At 49.2% G+C, this 22,007-nt stretch overlaps 1 protein-coding gene across 3 annotated transcripts in view; it reads left to right on the plus strand.

The window, feature by feature from the left end:
* Positions 1-212: 212 nt before the first annotated feature.
* The window catches only part of LOC129845457 (E3 ubiquitin-protein ligase RNF216-like), a 107,907-nt gene continuing 86,112 nt past the window's right edge, over positions 213-22,007 (plus strand). For 2 of the 3 annotated variants that reach the window (XM_055913397.1, XM_055913399.1), the window contains exons 1-8: positions 213-547; positions 1,715-1,853; positions 2,033-2,130; positions 8,876-10,774; positions 11,841-11,917; positions 13,130-13,235; positions 17,524-17,685; positions 20,250-20,358. In XM_055913397.1, coding sequence (XP_055769372.1) covers positions 1,787-1,853; positions 2,033-2,130; positions 8,876-10,774; positions 11,841-11,917; positions 13,130-13,235; positions 17,524-17,685; positions 20,250-20,358 — 2,518 coding nt within the window. In that variant the 5' untranslated portion in view covers positions 213-547; positions 1,715-1,786. The remainder of the gene's footprint in view (positions 548-1,714; positions 1,854-2,032; positions 2,131-8,875; positions 10,775-11,840; positions 11,918-13,129; positions 13,236-17,523; positions 17,686-20,249; positions 20,359-22,007) is intronic. The other variant, XM_055913398.1, reaches the window with a different exon arrangement.

Raw genomic sequence — 22,007 nt, forward strand, 5'->3', positions numbered from 1 at the left:
AGGCGGCCCGCCGACTGACTGATCAAAACAAATCGCCTTGCATCTTAAAATAACTACTCCTTAATATTTGTAGATCAGTCAGTCACAAATCACCCGTGATATATTACGGTTTTGATGTTCTCGAACACGGCCAATTTCTTTAATAATTGACTAAACTACAAAAATGATCTAATAGAACTACACCCCCCAGATTGCTGCGCTGATGTATGTGATGTGACGTAGTTAGTCTTGTTTTTGGTAGGTTGTTTCGATTTCCGGTTATGTTCGTTGTTATCCAAATATTTGAATTAGAGCTAAGTGTGATTTTTTTTGTTTGGGACATTCAATAACATCCGAGTTGTGAGATTTAACCACCTATAGCGTTGTTAATTATTACATAGCTAGCTTATTACATATATAACTGGTTAACTAGCTAATTTGAAGTATAAGCGGTTGGCAATATTTGACTCTCGTTAGCCCAAGCTAGGTTAGCCCAAACAGATTACAACTGAACAGAAAGTGCAACAAACATGAGAAATCACAGCCAACTCCGCCAGTGAGCACTCAGGTAAAGTGACAACCTCAACAGCATATAGAAAAAATGTGTTTTTGTCTTGTTTTATTAACTGACATGTTTGTCTTTGACGTTTCTTTAACATAACTTCTGTTTGCTAACGTTAGCTAGTAAAGTATTATATAGTTGACTGACGTTAGTGACTACCTATAACAGTACAGTAGTTAGTTAGCTAGCTAACGTTAGCTGTCTCTGTAACGTTACGGATGCAATCAAAGATACGTATGTGGTGCTACATGAATGTTAACTAACTTACCTAGTAAGGTTAGTACTAACGTTAGTTAGTTAAAGTTGATGTAGTTAACTAGTTGGGTCGCTAACACCTTTTGATAAACTTCCAACTCGAGACTGACAACTTTCCCTGTGGAACTTGTTTTGCCAACGTTAGTTAGCTAACGCTAGTTAGCTAGAGTTGTCCACTCGTCTCATGAAGTTAAAGGCTAACTTACTAGTTAGTAACGTTAGTCATACAGTCATACAAACACACCCTCGTCTAACGTTAACTACATTCCTCATTTTCTACTATCGTCAACTCAGTAACTAGCTACATAAGTTGGCTACAAAAAAAAGTTTTAGAATTGAGTTCAAAAGTTTTTGTCGACCCCCCCAAAAATACTCGCTAGCTAACCGACAGCCCAAGTTCAGAACACCAATCCCATCCGCCGAGTTACTGTTCGGCTTGGAGTTGATTGCAGTAGCTATCGAATTAAACGTTTCTCTACATACACTTTGCCTGGACCTTGACATCTCTGCCGTGTGTGTTGGGGTGGTGCTGGTATATGTAATAGGTCCTGTCTGTGTTGGGGTGGTGCTGGGGTATATAATGGGTCCTGTCTGTCAGAGCAGTTCAAGGTATTAACCGTGTGTGTTGGGGTGGTGCTGGGTATATAATGGGTCCTGTCTGTCAGAGTAGTACAAGGTATTAACCGTGTGTGTTGGGGTATATAATGGGTCCTGTCTGTCAGAGCAGTACAAGGTATTAACCGTGTGTGTTGGGGTGGTGCTGGGGTATATAATGGGTCCTGTCTGTCAGAGTAGTACAAGGTATTAACCGTGTGTGTTGGGGTGGTGCTGGGGTATATAATGGGTCCTGTCAGAGTAGTACAAGGTATTAACCGTGTGTGTGTGTGTGTGTGTGTGTGTGTGTGTGTGTGTGTGTAGGGGGATGGTGTCGAGTGTTGCTGGTCAGTGTGTGTCTGTGAGCAGCGTGTCACTCAGGCAGTGTGATTGACTATGGCGGACAGAACTGACGACGATGACGTCATCCACCTGGTCAGCTTCAACATCCACCGCAGCCAAGGTAACAGCACAAACAGGGTTCTGAAGCCATGGTAACAGCACACACAGGGTTCTGAAGCCAAGGCAAGAGCACACACAGGCTATACAGTTAACTGTGTGTGTGTGTGTGTGTGTGTGTGTGTGTGTGTGTGTGTGTGTGTGTGTGTGTGTGTGTGTGTGTGTGTGTGTGTGTGTGTGTAGGTCGTCGGGAACGCAGGAGGAACTTCATCACCATATCAGATGACTCTGACGAGGAGCCGGTTACTCTGGACCCTGACGATGATGTCAGCATACTAGAGGTAACCTATAACCTCTGACCTCTCACCCTGTCCTGGTTTCTGACAAACCTGACGATGATGTCAGCATACTAGAGGTAACCTTTAACCTCTGACCTCTCACCCTGTCCTGGTGCCTGACCAGCCAGATGATGATGTCAGCGTACTAGAGGTAACCTTTAACCCCTGACCTCTCATCCTGTCCTGGTGTCTGACCAGCCAGATGATGATGTCAGCATACCAGAGGTAACCTTTAACCTCTGACCTCTCACCCTGTCCTGGTGCCTGACCAGCCAGATGATGATGTCAGCGTACTAGAGGTAACCTTTAACCCCTGACCTCTGACCTCTCACCCTGTCCTGGTGCCTGACCAGCCAGATGATGATGATAGCATACTAAAGGTAACCTTTAACCCCTGACCTCTGACCTCTCACCCTGTCCTGGTGTCTGACCAGCCAGATGATGATGATGTCAGCATACTAGAGGTAACCTTTAACCCCTGACCTCTGACCTCTCACCCTGTCCTGGTGCCTGACCAGCCGGATGATGATGATGTCAGCATACTAGCGGTAACCTTTCACCCCTGACCTTTAACTAGGGATGCAGATGTTGGTCAATTTTGCTGCCGACGATTCGACCCTCAATAACCGGTTACTAACGGTTACGTTAGTTTATGTTAGAGCCTAATTGAAAGAGGCAACGCTCCAAGCCAATCGTCTCACAGCTGAAAGGCTGCAGTATTATTGAACAAACAACTACTGTAACGAACCCTGTTAAACATCATTTACAATATAGCAATATGAAGCTGGGAGGCTGCAGTATTATTGAACAAACAACTACTGTAACGAACCCTGTTAAACATCATTTACAATATAGCAATATGAAGCTGGGAGGCTGCAGTATTATTGAACAAACAACTACTGTAACGAACCCTGTTAAACATCATTTACAATATAGCAATATGAAGCTGGGAGGCTGCAGTATTATTGAACATACAACTACTGTAACGAACCCTGTTAAACATCATTTACAATATAGCAATATGAAGCTGGGAGGCTGCAGTATTATTTAACATACAACTACTGTAACGAACCCTGTTAAACATCATTTACAATATAGCAATATGAAGCTGGGAGGCTGCAGTATTATTGAACAAACAACTACTGTAACGAACCCTGTTAAACATCATTTACAATATAGCTATATGAAGCTGGGAGGCTGCAGTATTATTGAACAAACAACTACTGTAACGAACCCTGTTAAACATCATTTACAATATAGCAATATGAAGCTGGGAGGCTGCAGTATTATTGAACAAACAACTACTGTAACGAACCCTGTTAAACATCATTTACAATATAGCAATATGAAGCTGGGAGGCTGCAGTATTATTTAACATACAACTACTGTAACGAACCCTGTTAAACATCATTTACAATATAGCAATATGAAGCTGGGAGGCTGCAGTATTATTGAACAAACAACTACTGTAACGAACCCTGTTAAACATCATTTACAATATAGCAATATGAAGCTGGGAGGCTGCAGTATTATTTAACATACAACTACTGTAACGAACCCTGTTAAACATAATTTACAATATAGCTATATGAAGCTGGGAGGATCCTCCTCTTATTAATCAATATGAAGCTGGGAGGCTCCTCTTGTTAATCAATATGAAGCTGGGAGGATCCTCTTGTTAATCAATACGAAGCTGGGAGGCTCCTCCTCTTGTTAATCAATATGAAGCTGGGAGGCTCCTCCTCTTGTTAATCAATATGAAGCTGGGAGGCTCCTCTTGTTAATCAATATGAAGCTGGGAGGATCCTTCTCTTGTTAATCAATACGAAGCTGGGAGTGTCCTCCTCTTGTTAATCAATATGAAGCTGGGAGGCTCCTCCTCTTGTTAATCAATATGATGCTGGGAGGATCCGCCTCTTGTTAATCAATATGATGCTGGGAGGATCCTCCTCTTGTTAATCAATATGAAGCTGGGAGGCTCCTCCTCTTGTTAATCAATATGAAGCTGGGAGGCTCCTCCTCTTGTTAATCAATATGAAGCTGGGAGGATCCTCCTCTTGTTAATCAATATGAACCTGGGAGGCTCCTCCTCTTGTTAATCAATATGAAGCTGGGAGGATCCTCTTGTTAATCAATATGAAGCTGGGAGGCTCCTCCTCTTGTTAATCAATATGAAGCTGGGAGGCTCCTCCTCTTGTTAATCAATATGAAGCTGGGAGGCTCCTCCTCTTGTTAATCAATATGAAGCTGGGAGGCTCCTCCTCTTGTTAATCAATATGAAGCTGGGAGGCTCCTCCTCTTGTTAATCAATATGAAGCTGGGAGGCTCCTCTTGTTAATCAATACGAAGCTGGGAGGCTCCTCCTCTTGTTAATCAATATGAAATTGGGAGGCTCCTCCTCTTGTTAATCAATATGAAGCTGGGAGGATCCTCCTCTTGTTAATCAATATGAAGCTGGGAGGCTCCTCTTGTTAATCAATATGAAGCTGGGAGGATCCTCCTCTTGTTAATCAATATGAAGCTGGGAGGCTCCTCTTGTTAATCAATATGAAGCTGGGAGGATCCTCCTCTTGTTAATCAATATGAAGCTGGGAGGCTCCTCCTCTTGTTAATCAATATGAAGCTGGGAGGATTCTCTTGTTAATCAATATGAAGCTGGGAGGCTCCTCCTCTTGTTAATCAATATGAAGCTGGGAGGCTCCTCCTCTTGTTAATCAATATGAAGCTGGGATCCTCCTCTTGTTAATCAATATGAAGCTGGGAGGCTCCTCCTCTTGTTAATCAATATGAAGCTGGGAGGCTCCTCCTCTTGTTAATCAATATGAAGCTGGGAGGCTCCTCTTGTTAATCAATATGATGCTGGGAGGCTCCTCCTCTTGTTAATCAATATGAAGCTGGGAGGCTCCTCCTCTTGTTAATCAATATAAAGCTGGGAGGCTCCTCTTGTTAATCAATATGAAGCTGGGAGGCTCCTCCTCTTGTTAATCAATATGAAGCTGGGAGGCTCCTCCTCTTGTTAATCAATATGAAGCTGGGAGGATCCTCCTCTTGTTAATCAATATGAAGCTGGGAGGCTCCTCCTCTTGTTAATCAATATGAAGCTGGGAGGCTCCTCCTCTTGTTAATCAATATGAAGCTGGGAGGCTCCTCCTCTTGTTAATCAATATGAAGCTGGGAGGCTCCTCCTCTTGTTAATCAATATGAAGCTGGGAGGCTCCTCCTCTTGTTAATCAATATGAAGCTGGGAGGCTCCTCCTCTTGTTAATCAATATGAAGCTGGGAGGCTCCTCCTCTTGTTAATCAATATGAAGCTGGGAGGCTCCTCCTCTTGTTAATCAATATGAAGCTGGGAGGCTCCTCCTCTTGTTAATCAATATGAAGCTGGGAGGCTCCTCCTCTTGTTAATCAATATGAAGCTGGGAGGCTCCTCTTGTTAATCAATATGAAGCTGGGAGGCTCCTCTTGTTAATCAATATGAAGCTGGGAGGATCCTCCTCTTGTTAATCAATATGAAGCTGGGAGGATCCTCCTCTTGTTAATCAATATGAAGCTGGGAGGATCCTCCTCTTGTTAATCAATATGAAGCTGGGAGGATCCTCCTCTTGTTAATCAATATGAAGCTGGGAGGATCCTCTTGTTAATCAATATGAAGCTGGGAGGCTCCTCTTGTTAATCAATATGAAGCTGGGAGGCTCCTCTTGTTAATCAATATGAAGCTGGGAGGCTCCTCTTGTTAATCAATATGAAGCTGGGAGGCTCCTCCTCTTGTTAATCAATATGAAGCTGGGAGGCTCCTCCTCTTGTTAATCAATATGAAGCTGGGAGGCTCCTCCTCTTGTTAATCAATATGAAGCTGGGAGGCTCCTCCTCTTGTTAATCAATATGAAGCTGGGAGGCTCCTCCTCTTGTTAATCAATATGAAGCTGGGAGGCTCCTCTTGTTAATCAATATGAAGCTGGGAGGAGCCTCTTGTTAATCAATACGAAGCTGGGAGGCTCCTCTTGTTAATCAATATGAAGCTGGGAGGCTCCCCCTCTTGTTAATCAATATGAAGCTGGGAGGCTCCTCCTCTTGTTAATCAATATGAAGCTGGGAGGCTCCTCCTCTTGTTAATCAATATGAAGCTGGGAGGCTCCTCCTCTTGTTAATCAATATGAAGCTGGGAGGCTCCTCCTCTTGTTAATCAATATGAAGCTGGGAGGATCCTCCTCTTGTTAATCAATATGAAGCTGGGAGGCTCCTCTTGTTAATCAATATGAAGCTGGGAGGCTCCGCCTCTTGTTAATCAATATGAAGCTGGGAGGCTCCTCCTCTTGTTAATCAATATGAAGCTGGGAGGCTCCTCCTCTTGTTAATCAATATGAAGCTGGGAGGATCCTCCTCTTGGTAATCAATATGAAGCTGGGAGGCTCCTCTTGTTAATCAATATGAAGCTGGGAGGCTCCTCCTCTTGTTAATCAATATGAAGCTGGGAGGATCCTCCTCTTGTTAATCAATATGAAGCTGGGAGGCTCCTCCTCTTGTTAATCAATATGAAGCTGGGAGGCTCCTCCTCTTGTTAATCAATATGAAGCTGGGAGGCTCCTCCTCTTGTTAATCAATATGAAGCTGGGAGGCTCCTCCTCTTGTTAATCAATATGAAGCTGGGAGGCTCCTCTTGTTAATCAATATGAAGCTGGGAGGCTCCTCCTCTTGTTAATCAATATGAAGCTGGGAGGCTCCTCCTCTTGTTAATCAATATGAAGCTGGGAGGCTCCTCCTCTTGTTAATCAATATGAAGCTGGGAGGCTCCTCCTCTTGGTAATCAATATGAAGCTGGGAGGCTCCTCTTGTTAATCAATATGAAGCTGGGAGGCTCCTCCTCTTGTTAATCAATATGAAGCTGGGAGGATCCTCCTCTTGTTAATCAATATGAAGCTGGGAGGCTCCTCCTCTTGTTAATCAATATGAAGCTGGGAGGCTCCTCCTCTTGTTAATCAATATGAAGCTGGGAGGATCCTCCTCTTGTTAATCAATATGAAGCTGGGAGGCTCCTCCTCTTGTTAATCAATATGAAGCTGGGAGGCTCCTCTTGTTAATCAATATGAAGCTGGGAGGCTCCTCCTCTTGTTAATCAATATGAAGCTGGGAGGCTCCTCCTCTTGTTAATCAATATGAAGCTGGGAGGCTCCTCCTCTTGTTAATCAATATGAAGCTGGGAGGCTCCTCCTCTTGTTAATCAATATGAAGCTGGGAGGCTCCTCCTCTTGTTAATCAATATGAAGCTGGGAGGCTCCTCCTCTTGTTAATCAATATGAAGCTGGGAGGCTCCTCTTGTTAATCAATATGAAGCTGGGAGGCTCCTCCTCTTGTTAATCAATATGAAGCTGGGAGGCTCCTCCTCTTGTTAATCAATATGAAGCTGGGAGGCTCCTCCTCTTGTTAATCAATATGAAGCTGGGAGGATCCTCCTCTTGTTAATCAATATGAAGCTGGGACGCTCCTCCTCTTGTTAATCAATATGAAGCTGGGACGCTCCTCCTCTTGTTAATCAATATGAAGCTGGGAGGCTCCTCCTCTTGTTAATCAATATGAAGCTGGGAGGCTCCTCCTCTTGTTAATCAATATGAAGCTGGGAGGCTCCTCCTCTTGTTAATCAATATGAAGCTGGGAGGATCCTCCTCTTGGTAATCAATATGAAGCTGGGAGGCTCCTCTTGTTAATCAATATGAAGCTGGGAGGCTCCTCCTCTTGTTAATCAATATGAAGCTGGGAGGATCCTCCTCTTGTTAATCAATATGAAGCTGGGAGGCTCCTCCTCTTGTTAATCAATATGAAGCTGGGAGGCTCCTCCTCTTGTTAATCAATATGAAGCTGGGAGGATCCTCCTCTTGTTAATCAATATGAAGCTGGGAGGCTCCTCCTCTTGTTAATCAATATGAAGCTGGGAGGCTCCTCCTCTTGTTAATCAATATGAAGCTGGGAGGCTCCTCCTCTTGTTAATCAATATGAAGCTGGGAGGCTCCTCCTGTTGTTAATCAATATGTAGCTGGGAGGCTCCTCTTGTTAATCAATATGAAGCTGGGAGGAGCCTCTTGTTAATCAATATGATTAACGCTGTCTGACGGGTGACATTATTCTGTTCGTATCTCTCGCCCCTCCCTCCCTCTCTCGCCCCTCCCTCTCTCTCTCGCCCCTCCCTCTCTCTCTCGCCCCTCCCTCTCTCTCACCTCTCTCTCTCGCCCCTCCCTCTCTCTCGCTCCCCTCCCTCTCTCTCTCGCTCCCCTCCCTCTCTCTCTCGCTCCCCTCCCTCTCTCTCTCGCTCCTCTCCCTCTCTCTCGCTCCTCTCCCTCTCTCTCTCGCTCCTCTCCCTCTCTCTCGCTCCTCTCCCTCTCTCTCTCGTGCCCCTCCTCTCTCTCTCGCTCCTCCCTCTCTCTCACCTCTCTCTCTCGCCCCTCCCTCTCTCTCACCTCTCTCTCTCGCCCCTCCCTCTCTCTCGCTCCCCTCCCTCTCTCTCTCGCTCCCCTCCCTCTCTCTCTCGCTCCCCTCCCTCTCTCTCTCGCTCCTCTCCCTCTCTCTCGCTCCTCTCCCTCTCTCTCTCGCTCCTCTCCCTCTCTCTCTCGCTCCTCTCCCTCTCTCTCTCGCTCCCCTCCCTCTCTCTCTCGCTCCTCTCCCTCTCTCTCGCTCCTCTCCCTCTCTCTCTCGTGCCCCTCCTCTCTCTCGCTCCCCTCCCTCTCTCTCTCGCTCCCCTCCCTCTTTCTCTCTGCAGCCCCTGAATCCGTCACGGCGACGTGTGATTCGTCCAGCAGCACTGTGGGGTGTGGCCTCTGAAGGCGATGGGCCAATCATAGAGCTAAAAGAGGTTGAGGGTCATCAGACTGCACCCCTTCCATCGAGGTCACAGTACAGAGAGAGAGACACCTCCGCCCCATCCACCTCACAGTACAGAGAGAGAGACTCCTCCGCCCCATCCACCTCACAGTACAGAGACAGAGACTCCTCCGCCCCATCCACCTCACAGTACAGAGAGAGAGACACCTCCGCCCCATCCACCTCACAGTACAGAGACACCTCCGCCCCATCCACCTCACAGTACAGAGACAGAGACACCTCCGCCCAATCCACCTCACAGTACAGAGACAGAGACTCCTCCGCCCCATCCACCTCACAGTACAGAGACAGAGACACCTCCGCCCCATCCACCTCACAGTACAGAGACACCTCCGCCCCATCCACCTCACAGTACAGAGACAGAGACTCCTCCGCCCAATCCACCTCACAGTACAGAGACAGAGACTCCTCCGCCCCATCCACCTCACAGTACAGAGAGAGAGACTCCTCCGCCCCATCCACCTCACAGTACAGAGAGAGAGACTCCTCCGCCCCATCCACCTCACAGTACAGAGACACCTCCGCCCCATCCACCTCACAGTACAGAGACAGAGACACCTCCGCCCCATCCACCTCACAGTACAGAGAGAGAGACACCTCCGCCCCATCCACCTCACAGTACAGAGAGAGAGACTCCTCCGCCCCATCCACCTCACAGTACAGAGAGAGAGACACCTCCGCCCCGTCCACCTCAACCCAGACCAGACCTCAACCCTTCACCAGGCCTGTCCTGCAGGAGGTCAAGTTAGTTTTGCTCCCTCAGGTCCAGCCTCCTGCACCTCCTCAGCCCCATGCCCGGCCCCGATCCCCCCTACAGCAGCTCCACCCTGGACCCCTCAACCAGCCCCGATCCCCCCTACAGCAGCTCCACCCTGGACCCCTCAACCAGCCTCAGCCCCGGCCCCGATCCCCCCTACAGCAGCTCCACCCTGGACCCCTCAACCAGCCCCATGCCCGGCCCCGATCCCCCCTACAGCAGCTCCACCTTGGACCCCTCAACCAGCCCCATGGCCGTCCCAGATCCCCCCTACAGCAGCTCCACCATAGGCCCCTCAACCAGCCCCGATCCCCCCTACAGCAGCTCCACCCTGGACCCCTCAACCAGCCCCATGGCCGTCCCCGATCCCCCCTACAGCAGCTCCACCCTGGACCCCTCAACCAGCCCCATGGCCGTCCCCGATCCCCCCTACAGCAGCTCCACCCTGGACCCCTCAACCAGCCCCCCCTGGAGCCCCAGGCTCTCCTCCTAACCCAGCCCCCCCTGGAGCCCCAGGCTCTCCTCCTAACCCATGCCTTCCAGATGCAACAACCCAGAACCCTTCATCTCCAACCTGTTCCCCAGGTCGCTCCCCAGCCCGTGCCCACTCCCCAACGGTGGCCTGCGGGCCCCTGTGGCGTCCCTGCCCCCGCCGTGCTGATAGCTGCTGCCCCCGAGCGTCTGGGCCCCCCAGAGACCGGCCATCGGATCACCCTGGGCAGCCAGACTCCTGGGGGCCTCGACCCCCGACCCGGAGCCCCGCTGCTGACACACAACCGCCCTCTGCCCCTGGAGCCACAGGTGGTGGTCGACCGGCCAGCCACTCAACCTCCCTTCCCCATCCCAGCTCTCGCTGTTCCCCTGAACCCTAACCCCATAGTCCCAGCCCCTGTCGTCCCAGTCGTCCCAGTCGTCCCCAGGGCAGCGGAGGAGAGGGCAGGTCCCTCAGTCCAACAGGAGGTCCAGGAACCAGAGAGACCTCAGCTGCAGCCCCACGTCAGAGCACTGGTCAGAGGAGTGGTGAGTAGTACAGACACACCACAACTCTACTCATAGTTACCCTCACTTCTAATGGACAGTTACATCTAGTATGTCTATAACCCTCTCCTCTCTACTCATAGTTACCCTCACTTCTAATGGACAGTTACATCTAGTATGTCTATAACCCTCTCCTCTCTACTGATAGTTACCCTCACTTCTAATGGACAGTTACATCTAGTATGTCTATAACCCTCTCCTCTCTACTGATAGTTACCCTCACTTCTAATGGACAGTTACATCTAGTATGTCTATAACCCTCTCCTCTCTACTGATAGTTACCCTCACTTCTAATGGACAGTTACATCTAGTATGTCTATAACCCTCTCCTCTCTACTCATAGTTACCCTCACTTCTAATGGACAGTTACATCTAGTATGTCTATAACCCTCTCCTCTCTACTGATAGTTACCCTCACTTCTAATGGACAGTTACATCTAGTATGTCTATAACCCTCTCCTCTCTACTGATAGTTACCCTCACTTCTAATGGACAGTTACATATAGTATGTCTATAACCCTCTCCCTCTCCCTCTCCCTCTTCCCCTCCCTCTCCCTCTCCCTCTTCCCCTCCCTCTTCCTCTTCCTCTATTCTCCCCTCTTCCTCTTCCTCTCCTCTTCTTCTTCTTCTTCTTCTTCTCCTCTCCTCTCCTCTCCTCTCCTCTCCTCTCCTCTCTACCCCCTCTCCTCTCTCCTCTCCTCTCCCTCTCCCTCTCCTCTCTCCTCTCTACCCCCTCTCCTCTCTCCTCTCCTCTCCCTCTCCCTCTCCTCTCTCCTCTCTACCCCCTCTCCTCTCTCCTCTCCTCTCCCTCTCCTCTCTCCTCTCTACCCCCTCTCCTCTCTCCTCTCCTCTCCCTCTCCCTCTCCTCTCTCCTCTCTACCCCCTCTCCCTCTCCCTCTCCTCTCTCCTCTCTACCCCCTCTCCTCTCTCCTCTCCTCTCCCTCTCCCTCTCCTCTCTCCTCTCTACCCCCTCTCCTCTCTCCTCTCCCTCTCCCTCTCCCTCTCCTCTTCCTCCCCTCTTCCCTCTCCTCTTCCTCTTCCTCTCCAGGTGGATCTGTTTCCTGATGTCCAGGAGAACTATGTAGCAGAACTGATCCAGACCAATGACCTGAAAGATCTCAATGTGTAAGAACTACAACTATCTCCATGACTACCACTGACCTGTAAGAACTACAACTATCTCCATGACTACCACTGACCTGAAAGATCTCAATGTGTAAGAACTACAACTATCTCCATGACTACCACTGACCTGTAAGAACTACAACTATCTCCATGACTACCACTGACCTGAAAGATCTCAATGTGTAAGAACTACAACTATCTCCATGACTACCACTGACCTGTAAGAACTACAACTATCTCCATGACTACCACTGACCTGAAATATATCAATGTGTAAGAACTACAACTATCTCCATGACTACCACTGACCTGACAGACATCAATGTGTAAGAACTACAACTATCTCCATGACTACCACTGACCCGTAAGAACTACAACTATCTCCATGACTACCACTGACCTGAAAGAACTACAACTATCTCCATGACTACCACTGACCTGAAAGAACTACAACTATCTCCATGACTACCACTGACCTGAAAGAACTACAACTATCTCCATGACTACCACTGACCTGTAAGAACTACACCTATCTCCATGACTACCACTGACCTGAAAGATCTCTATGTGTAAGAACTACAACTATCTCCATGACTACCACTGACCTGTAAGAACTACAACTATCTCCATGACTACCACTGACCTGAAAGATCTCAATGTATAAGAACTACAACTATCTCCATGACTACCACTGACCTGTAAGATCTCAATGTATAAGAACTTCAACTATCTCCATGACTACCACTGACCTGAAAGATCTCAATGTATAAGAACTACAACTATCTCCATGACTACCACTGACCTGAAAGATCTCAATGTGTTAGAACTACAACTATCTCCATGACTACCACCGACCTGACAGACCTCAATGTGTAAGAACTACAACTATCTCCATGACTACCACTGACCTGACAGACCTCAATGTGTAAGAACTACAACTATCTCCATGACTACCACTGACCTGACAGATCTCAATGTGTTAGAACTACAACTATCTCCATGACTACCACTGACCTTCTCTTACAAACAGTGAGTTAGCTGATAGCTACCTGACTGTGAAACAGTTTTACTTCCTATGACTGTGATATGTGGTGGTCTCACCTAGCTCTGGATAAGAGTGTCTGCTAAATGACTAAAATATAAATCTCCTGCTATTCAGTTTTCTCTCTCTCTCTCTCTCTCTCTGTGTGTGTGTGTGTGTGTGTGTCCCAGTATCTGTAACATGTTGCTGGAGAACCCAGCCGTCCCTCAGAGAAAGAGTTCAGTCTCCGTGGCTCATAGCAGCATCCTGCTGGAACCCTGCGACGACGTCTCACAGGTAAGGACGTGTGTTAACCTTGTGTGTTAACTGGGGAACGGTTATTCACTATCCCAACAGGGACGTGTGTTAACCCTGTGTGTTAACTGGGGAACGGTTCTTCACTATCCCAACAGGGACGTGTGTTAACCCTGTGTGTTAACTGGGGAACGGTTCTTCACTATCCCAACAGGGACGTGTGTTAACCCTGTGTGTTACCTGGGGAACGGTTCTTCACTATCCCAACAGGGACGTGTGTTAACTGGGGAACGGTTCTTCACTATCCCAACAGGGACGTGTGTTAACCCTGTGTGTTAACTGGGGAACGGTTCTTCACTATCCCAACAGGGACGTGTGTTAACCCTGTGTGTTACCTGGGGAACGGTTCTTCACTATCCCAACAGGGACGTGTGTTAACTGGGGAACGGTTCTTCACTATCCCAACAGGGACGTGTGTTAACCCTGTGTGTTAACTGGGGATGGGTTATTCACTATCCCAACAGGGACGTGTGTTAACCCTGTGTGTTAACTGGGGAACGGTTCTTCACTATCCCAACAGGGACGTGTGTTAACCCTGTGTGTTAACTGGGGAACGGTTCTTCACTATCCCAACAGGGACGTGTGTTAACCCTGTGTGTTACCTGGGGAACGGTTCTTCACTATCCCAACAGGGACGTGTGTTAACCCTGTGTGTTAACTGGGGAACGGTTCTTCACTATCCCAACAGGGACGTGTGTTAACCCTGTGTGTTAACTGGGGATGGGTTCTTCACTATCCCAACAGGGACGTGTGTTAACCCTGTGTGTTAACTGGGGATGGGTTATTCACTATCCCAACAGGGACGTGTGTTAACCCTGTGTGTTAACTGGGGATGGGTTCTTCACTATCCCAACAGGGACATGTGTTAACCCTGTGTGTTAACTGGGGAACGGTTATTCACTATCCCAACAGGGACGTGTGTTAACCCTGTGTGTTAACTGGGGAACGGTTCTTCACTATCCCAACAGGGACGTGTGTTAACCCTGTGTGTTAACTGGGGAACGGTTCTTCACTATCCCAACAGGGACGTGTGTTAACCCTGTGTGTTAACTGGGGAACGGTTCTTCACTATCCCAACAGGGACGTGTGTTAACCCTGTGTGTTAACTGGGGATGGGTTCTTCACTATCCCAACAGGGACGTGTGTTAACCCTGTGTGTTAACTGGGGAACGGTTCTTCACTATCCCAACAGGGACATGTGTTAACCCTGTGTGTTAACTGGGGAACGGTTATTCACTATCCCAACAGGGACGTGTGTTAACCCTGTGTGTTAACTGGGGATGGGTTATTCACTATCCCAACAGGGACGTGTGTTAACCCTGTGTGTTAACTGGGGAACGGTTCTTCACTATCCCAACAGGGACGTGTGTTAACCCTGTGTGTTAACTGGGGAACGGTTCTTCACTATCCCAACAGGGACGTGTGTTAACCCTGTGTGTTAACTGGGGATGGGTTCTTCACTATCCCAACAGGGACATGTGTTAACCCTGTGTGTTAACTGGGGAACGGTTCTTCACTATCCCAACAGGGACGTGTGTTAACCCTGTGTGTTAACTGGGGATGGGTCATTCACTATCCCAACAGGGACGTGTGTTAACCCTGTGTGTTAACTGGGGAACGGTTCTTCACTATCCCAACAGGGACGTGTGTTAACCCTGTGTGTTAACTGGGGAACGGTTCTTCACTATCCCAACAGGGACGTGTGTTAACCCTGTGTGTTAACTGGGGAACGGTTCTTCACTATCCCAACAGGGACGTGTGTTAACCCTGTGTGTTAACTGGGGATGGGTTATTCACTATCCCAACAGGGACGTGTGTTAACCCTGTGTGTTAACTGGGGATGGGTCATTCACTATCCCAACAGGGACGTGTGTTAACCCTGTGTGTTAACTGGGGATGGGTTATTCACCATCCCTAGTTAACCCATCCCTAGTTAACCCATCCCTAGTTAACCCATCCCTAGTGTTAACCCATCCCTAGTGTTAACCCATCCCTAGTTAACCCATCCCTAGTGTTAACCCATCCCTAGTGTTAACCCATCCCTGGTTAACCCATCCCTAGTGTTAACCCATCCCTAGTTAACCCATCCCTAGTTAACCCATCCCTAGTGTTAACCCATCCCTAGTGTTAACCCATCCCTAGTGTTAACCCATCCCTAGTTAACCCATCCCTAGTTAACCCATCCCTAGTGTTAACCCATCCCTAGTGTTAACCCATCCCTAGTGTTAACCCATCCCTAGTGTTAACCCATTCCTAGTTAACCCATCCCTAGTGTTAACCCATCCCTAGTGTTAACCCATCCCTAGTGTTAACCCATCCCTAGTCTTAACCCATCCCTAGTGTTAACCCATCCCTAGTTAACCCATCCCTAGTTAACCCATCCCTAGTTAACCCATCCCTAGTGTTAACCCATCCCTAGTTAACCCATCCCTAGTGTTAACCCATCCCTAGTTAACCCATCCCTAGTGTTAACCCATCCCTAGTTAACCCATCCCTAGTTAACCTATCCCTAGTTAACCCATCCCTAGTGTTAACCCATCCCTAGTGTTAACCCATCACTAGTTAACCCATCACTAGTTAACCCATCCCTAGTTAACCCATCCCTAGTTAACCCATCCCTAGTGTTAACCCATCCCTAGTGTTAACCCATCACTAGTTAACCCATCCCTAGTTAACCCATCCCTAGTGTTAACCCATCCCTAGTGTTAACCCATCACTAGTTAACCCATCCCTAGTTAACCCATCCCTAGTGTTAACCCATCACTAGTTAACCCATCACTAGTTAACCCATCACTAGTTAACCCATCCCTAGTTAACCCATCCCTAGTGTTAACCCATCCCTAGTGTTAACCCATCACTAGTTAACCCATCACTAGTTAACCCATCCCTAGTGTTAACCCATCCCTAGTGTTAACCCATCCCTAGTGTTAACCCATCCCTAGTTAACCCATCCCTAGTTAACCCATCCCTAGTTAACCCATCCCTAGTGTTAACCCATCCCTAGTTAACCCATCCCTAGTTAACCCATCCCTAGTGTTAACCCATCCCTAGTTAACCCATCCCTAGTTAACCCATCCCTAGTGTTAACCCATCCCTAGTTAACCTATCCCTAGTTAACCCATCCCTAGTGTTAACCCATCCCTAGTGTTAACCCATCCCTAGTGTTAACCCATCCCTAGTGTTAACCCATCCCTAGTTAACCCATCCCTAGTTAACCCATCCCTAGTGTTAACCCATCCCTAGTGTTAACCCATCCCTAGTGTTAACCCATCCCTAGTGTTAACCCATCCCTAGTGTTAACCCATCCCTAGTGTTAACCCATCCCTAGTGTTAACCCATCCCTAGTGTTAACCCATCCCTAGTGTTAACCCATCCCTAGTGTTAACCCATCCCTAGTTAACCCATCCCTAGTTAACCCATCCCTAGTGTTAACCCATCCCTAGTGTTAACCCATCCCTAGTGTTAACCCATCCCTAGTGTTAACCCATCCCTAGTGTTAACCCATCCCTAGTTAACCCATCCCTAGTTAACCCATCCCTAGTGTTAACCCATCCCTAGTGTTAACCCATCCCTAGTGTTAACCCATCCCTAGCGTTAACCCATCCCTAGCGTTAACCCATCCCTAGCGTTAACCCATCCCTAGTGTTAACCCATCCCTAGTGTTAACCCATCCCTAGTGTTAACCCATCCCTAGTGTTAACCCATCCCTAGTGTTAACCCATCCCTAGTGTGAAACCCATCCCTAGTGTTAGCCCATCCCTAGTTAACCCATCCCTAGTTAACCCATCCCTAGTTAACCCATCCCTAGTTAACCCATCCCTAGTGTTAACCCATCCCTAGTGTTAACCCATCCCTAGTGTTAACCCTGTCTCTCTCTGTAGTCTGCAGAGGGCCTGTTTGACTACGGGTCATCCCTAGTTAACCCATCCCTAGTGTTAGCCCATCCCTAGTTAACCCATCCCTAGTTAACCCATCCCTAGTGTTAACCCATCCCTAGTGTTAACCCATCCCTAGTGTTAACCCTGTCTCTCTCTGTAGTCTGCAGAGGACCTGTTTGACTACGGGCCATCCCTAGTGTTAACCCTCTCTCTCTCTGTAGTCTGCAGAGGACCTGTTTGACTACGGGTCATCCCTAGTTAACCCATCCCTAGTGTTAACCCATCCCTAGTTAACCCATCCCTAGTGTTAACCCTCTCTCTCTCTGTAGTCTGCAGAGGACCTGTTTGACTACGGGTCGTCCCTAGTGTTAACCCTCTCTCTCTCTCTGTAGTCTGCAGAGGACCTGTTTGACTACGGGTCGTTGAGTCAGGTGGGTCCGGAGGCGGCGATGCAGGCAGCTGACCTCTTGATGGGAGACTTCAGGATGATTTCCTGTCAGGACATCAAATGGAGCCTCAACGCCATGAAGGGGCACTACGCAATCACACGCAAGGTACGCTCAGGCCTCACTCGGCGTCTCTCTCTGTGTGTTTCAGGCCTCACTCGGCGTGTCTCTCTCTCTGTGTGTTTCAGGCCTCACTCGGCGTGTCTCTCTCTCTCTCTGTGTGTGTTTCAGGCCTCACTCAGCGTGTCTCTCTCTCTGTGTGTTTCAGGCCTCACTCGGCGTCTCTCTCTGTGTGTTTCAGGCCTCACTCGGCGTCTCTCTCTGTGTGTTTCAGGCCTCACTCGGCGTCTCTCTCTGTGTGTTTCAGGCCTCACTCGGCGTCTCTCTCTGTGTGTTTCAGGCCTCACTCGGCGTCTCTCTCTGTGTGTTTCAGGCCTCACTCGGTGTCTCTGTGTGTTTCAGGCCTCACTCGGCGTGTCTCTCTCTCTGTGTGTTTCAGGCCTCACTCGGCGTGTCTCTCTCTCTGTGTGTTTCAGGCCTCACTCGGCGCGTCTCTCTCTCTCTCTCTGTGTGTTTCAGGCCTCACTCGGCGCGTCTCTCTCTCTCTCTGTGTGTTTCAGGCCTCACTCGGCGCGCCTCTCTCTCTCTCTGTGTGTTTCAGGCCTCACTCGGCGCGCCTCTCTCTCTCTCTGTGTGTTTCAGGCCTCACTCGGCGTCTCTCTCTCTCTCTCTGTGTTTCAGGCCTCACTCGGCGTGTCTCTGTGTGTGTGTTTCAGGCCTCACTCGGTGTCTCTCTCTGTGTGTTTCAGGCCTCACTCGGTGTCTCTCTCTGTGTGTTTCAGGCCTCACTAGTCGTCTCTCTCTCTCTGTGTGTTTCAGGCCTCACTCGGCGTCTCTCTCTCTCTGTGTGTTTCAGGCCTCACTCGGCGTCTCTCTCTCTCTGTGTGTTTCAGGCCTCACTCGGCGTGTCTCTGTGTGTGTGTTTCAGGCCTCACTCGGCGTCTCTCTCTCTGTGTGTTTCAGGCCTCACTCGGCGTGTCTCTCTGTGTGTTTCAGGCCTCACTCGGTGTCTCTCTCTGTGTGTTTCAGGCCTCACTCGGCGTGTCTCTCTGTGTGTTTCAGGCCTCACTCGACGTGTCTCTCTCTCTGTGTGTTTCAGGCCTCACTCGGCGTGTCTCTCTCTCTGTCTGTTTCAGGCCTCACTCGGCGTGTCTCTCTCTCTCTGTGTGTTTCAGGCCTCACTCGGCGCGTCTCTCTCTCTCTGTGTGTTTCAGGCCTCACTCGGTGTCTCTCTGTGTGTTTCAGGCCTCACTCGGCGTGTCTCTCTCTCTGTGTGTTTCAGGCCTCACTCGACGTGTCTCTCTCTCTGTGTGTTTCAGGCCTCACTCGACGTGTCTCTCTCTCTGTGTGTTTCAGGCCTCACTCGGCGTGTCTCTCTCTCTGTCTGTTTCAGGCCTCACTCGGCGTGTCTCTCTCTCTCTGTGTGTTTCAGGCCTCACTCGGCGCGTCTCTCTCTCTCTGTGTGTTTCAGGCCTCACTCGACGTGTCTCTCTGTGTGTTTCAGGCCTCACTCGGCGTGTCTCTCTCTCTGTGTGTTTCAGGCCTCACTCGGCGTCTCTCTCTCTCTCTCTGTGTTTCAGGCCTCACTCGGCGTGTCTCTGTGTGTGTTTCAGGCCTCACTCGGCGTCTCTCTCTCTCTGTGTGTTTCAGGCCTCACTCGGCGTCTCTCTCTCTCTCTGTGTGTTTCAGGCCTCACTCGGCGTCTCTCTCTCTCTGTGTGTTTCAGGCCTCACTCGGCGTGTCTCTGTGTGTGTGTTTCAGGCCTCACTCGGCGTCTCTCTCTCTCTCTGTGTTTCAGGCCTCACTCGGCGTGTCTCTCTCTGTGTGTTTCAGGCCTCACTCGGCGTCTCTCTCTCTCTCTGTGTTTCAGGCCTCACTCGGCGTGTCTCTCTCTGTGTGTTTCAGGCCTCACTCGGTGTCTCTCTCTGTGTGTTTCAGGCCTCACTCGGCGTGTCTCTCTGTGTGTTTCAGGCCTCACTCGAACGTGTCTCTCTGTGTGTTTCAGGCCTCACTCGGCGTGTCTCTCTCTCTGTGTGTTTCAGGCCTCACTCGGCGTGTCTCTCTCTCTGTCTGTTTCAGGCCTCACTCGGCGTGTCTCTCTCTCTCTGTGTGTTTCAGGCCTCACTCGGCGCGTCTCTCTCTCTCTGTGTTTCAGGCCTCACTCGACGTGTCTCTCTGTGTGTTTCAGGCCTCACTCGGCGTGTCTCTCTCTCTGTGTGTTTCAGGCCTCACTCGGCGTGTCTCTCTGTGTGTTTCAGGCCTCACTCGGCGTGTCTCTCTCTCTGTGTTCCAGGCCTCACTCGGCGTGTCTCTCTCTCTGTGTTTCAGGCCTCACTCGGCGTGTCTCTCTCTCTGTGTTTCAGGCCTCACTCGGCGTGTCTCTCTCTCTGTGTGTTTCAGGCCTCACTCGGCATCTCTCTCTCTCTGTGTGTTTCAGGCCTCACTCGGCGTCTCTCTCTGTGTGTTTCAGGCCTCACTCAGCGTCTCTCTCTCTCTGTGTGTTTCAGGCCTCACTCGGCGTGTCCCTCTCTGTGTGTTTCAGGCCTCACTCGTCGTGTCTCTCTGTGTGTTTCAGGCCTCACTCAGCGTCTCTCTCTCTCTGTGTGTTTCAGGCCTTATGTGAAGCGGTGAAGCAGTTTCAGGACTCTGAGTCGTTAGAGAAGAGGAGACGCAGGAGACACACTGCTGAACGCTGCTATATAGACTTCAAGTATCAACACGGTGAGTTACAGTGGCCATTTTGTTTTGCTAACATAAACACCGCTAACTACCTTTCAGGATCATGGTTATTTACATCGATCCAGTGGCCATTTTGTTTTGTTAAGACATGGGCGCTAACATAAACACCGCTAACTACGTTTCAGGATCATAGTTATTTACATCAATTTACGTCAGTCTGCTAAGCTGAGACACAGTGAGAATACCTTTTATTCAGCCAGGACCTGTCTGCTAAGCTGAGACAGAGACCCAGTGAGAATACCTTCCAATCAGCCAGGACCTGTCTGCTAAACTGAGACAGAGACCCAGTGAGAATACCTTCCATTCAGCCAGGACCTGTCTGCTAAACTAAGACAGAAACCCAGTGAGAATACCTTCCATTCAGCCAGGAACTGTCTGCTAAGCTGAGACATAGACCCAGTGAGAATACCTTCCATTCAGCCAGGACCTGTCTGCTAAACTAAGACAGAGACCCAGTGAGAATACCTTCCATTCAGCCAGGACCTGTCTGCTAAGCTGAGACATAGACCCAGTGAGAATACCTTCCATTCAGCCAGGACCTGTCTGCTAAACTGAGACAGAGACCCAGTGAGAATACCTTCCATTCAGCCAGGACAGAGACCCAGTGAGAATACCTTCCATTCAGCCAGGACCTGTCTGCTAAGCTGAGACAGAGACCCAGTGAGAATACCTTCCATTCAGCCAGGACCTGTCTGCTAAACTGAGACAGAGACCCAGTGAGAATACCTTCCATTCAGCCAGGACCTGTCTGCTAAACTGAGACAGAGACCCAGGGAGAATACCTTCCATTCAGCCAGGACCTGTCTGCTAAACTGAGACAGAGACCCAGTGAGAATACCTTCCATTCAGCCAGGACCTGTCTGTTAAGCTGAGACCCAGTGAGAATACCTTCCATTCAGCCAGGACCTGTCTGCTATGCTGAGACCCAGGGAGAATACCTTCCATTCAGCCAGGACAGAGACCCAGTGAGAATACCTTCCATTCAGCCAGGACAGAGACCCAGGGAGAATACCTTCCATTCAGCCAGGACCTGTCTGCTAAACTGAGACAGAGACCCAGGGAGAATACCTTCCATTCAGCCAGTACCTGTCTGCTAAACTGAGACAGAGACCCAGTGAGAATACCTTCCATTCAGCCAGGACCTGTCTGCTAAGCTGAGACAGACCCAGTGAGAATACCTTCCATTCAGCCAGGACCTGTCTGCTAAGCTGAGACAGAGACCCAGTGAGAATACCTTCCATTCAGCCAGGACAGAGACCCAGTGAGAATACCTTCCATTCAGCCAGGACAGAGACCCAGGGAGATTACCTTCCATTCAGCCAGGACCTGTCTGCTAAGCTGAGACAGAGACCCAGTGAGAATACCTTCCATTCAGCCAGGACAGAGACCCAGTGAGAATACCTTCCATTCAGCCACTGGATGAAGAGAGGATTAAATCTCAGCTCCACTTCCACCGAGAGGAGGACGAAGGTGGGGTGGGGGGTGGCGATGAGCACACTGTAGTTTTACATAGTGATTCCTAAAAGCAGATCATCCTAAATTGAGACATTGTCCCCCCCCCCCCCCCCCCCCCCCCCCCAATACAATGTCTACTCTACTTTCCCCAAGCAACTTATTCTCTGTGGAGTAAT

This window comes from Salvelinus fontinalis, unplaced genomic scaffold, assembly GCF_029448725.1.
Source record: "Salvelinus fontinalis isolate EN_2023a unplaced genomic scaffold, ASM2944872v1 scaffold_0310, whole genome shotgun sequence".
NCBI classification, from domain to species: domain Eukaryota; kingdom Metazoa; phylum Chordata; class Actinopteri; order Salmoniformes; family Salmonidae; genus Salvelinus; species Salvelinus fontinalis.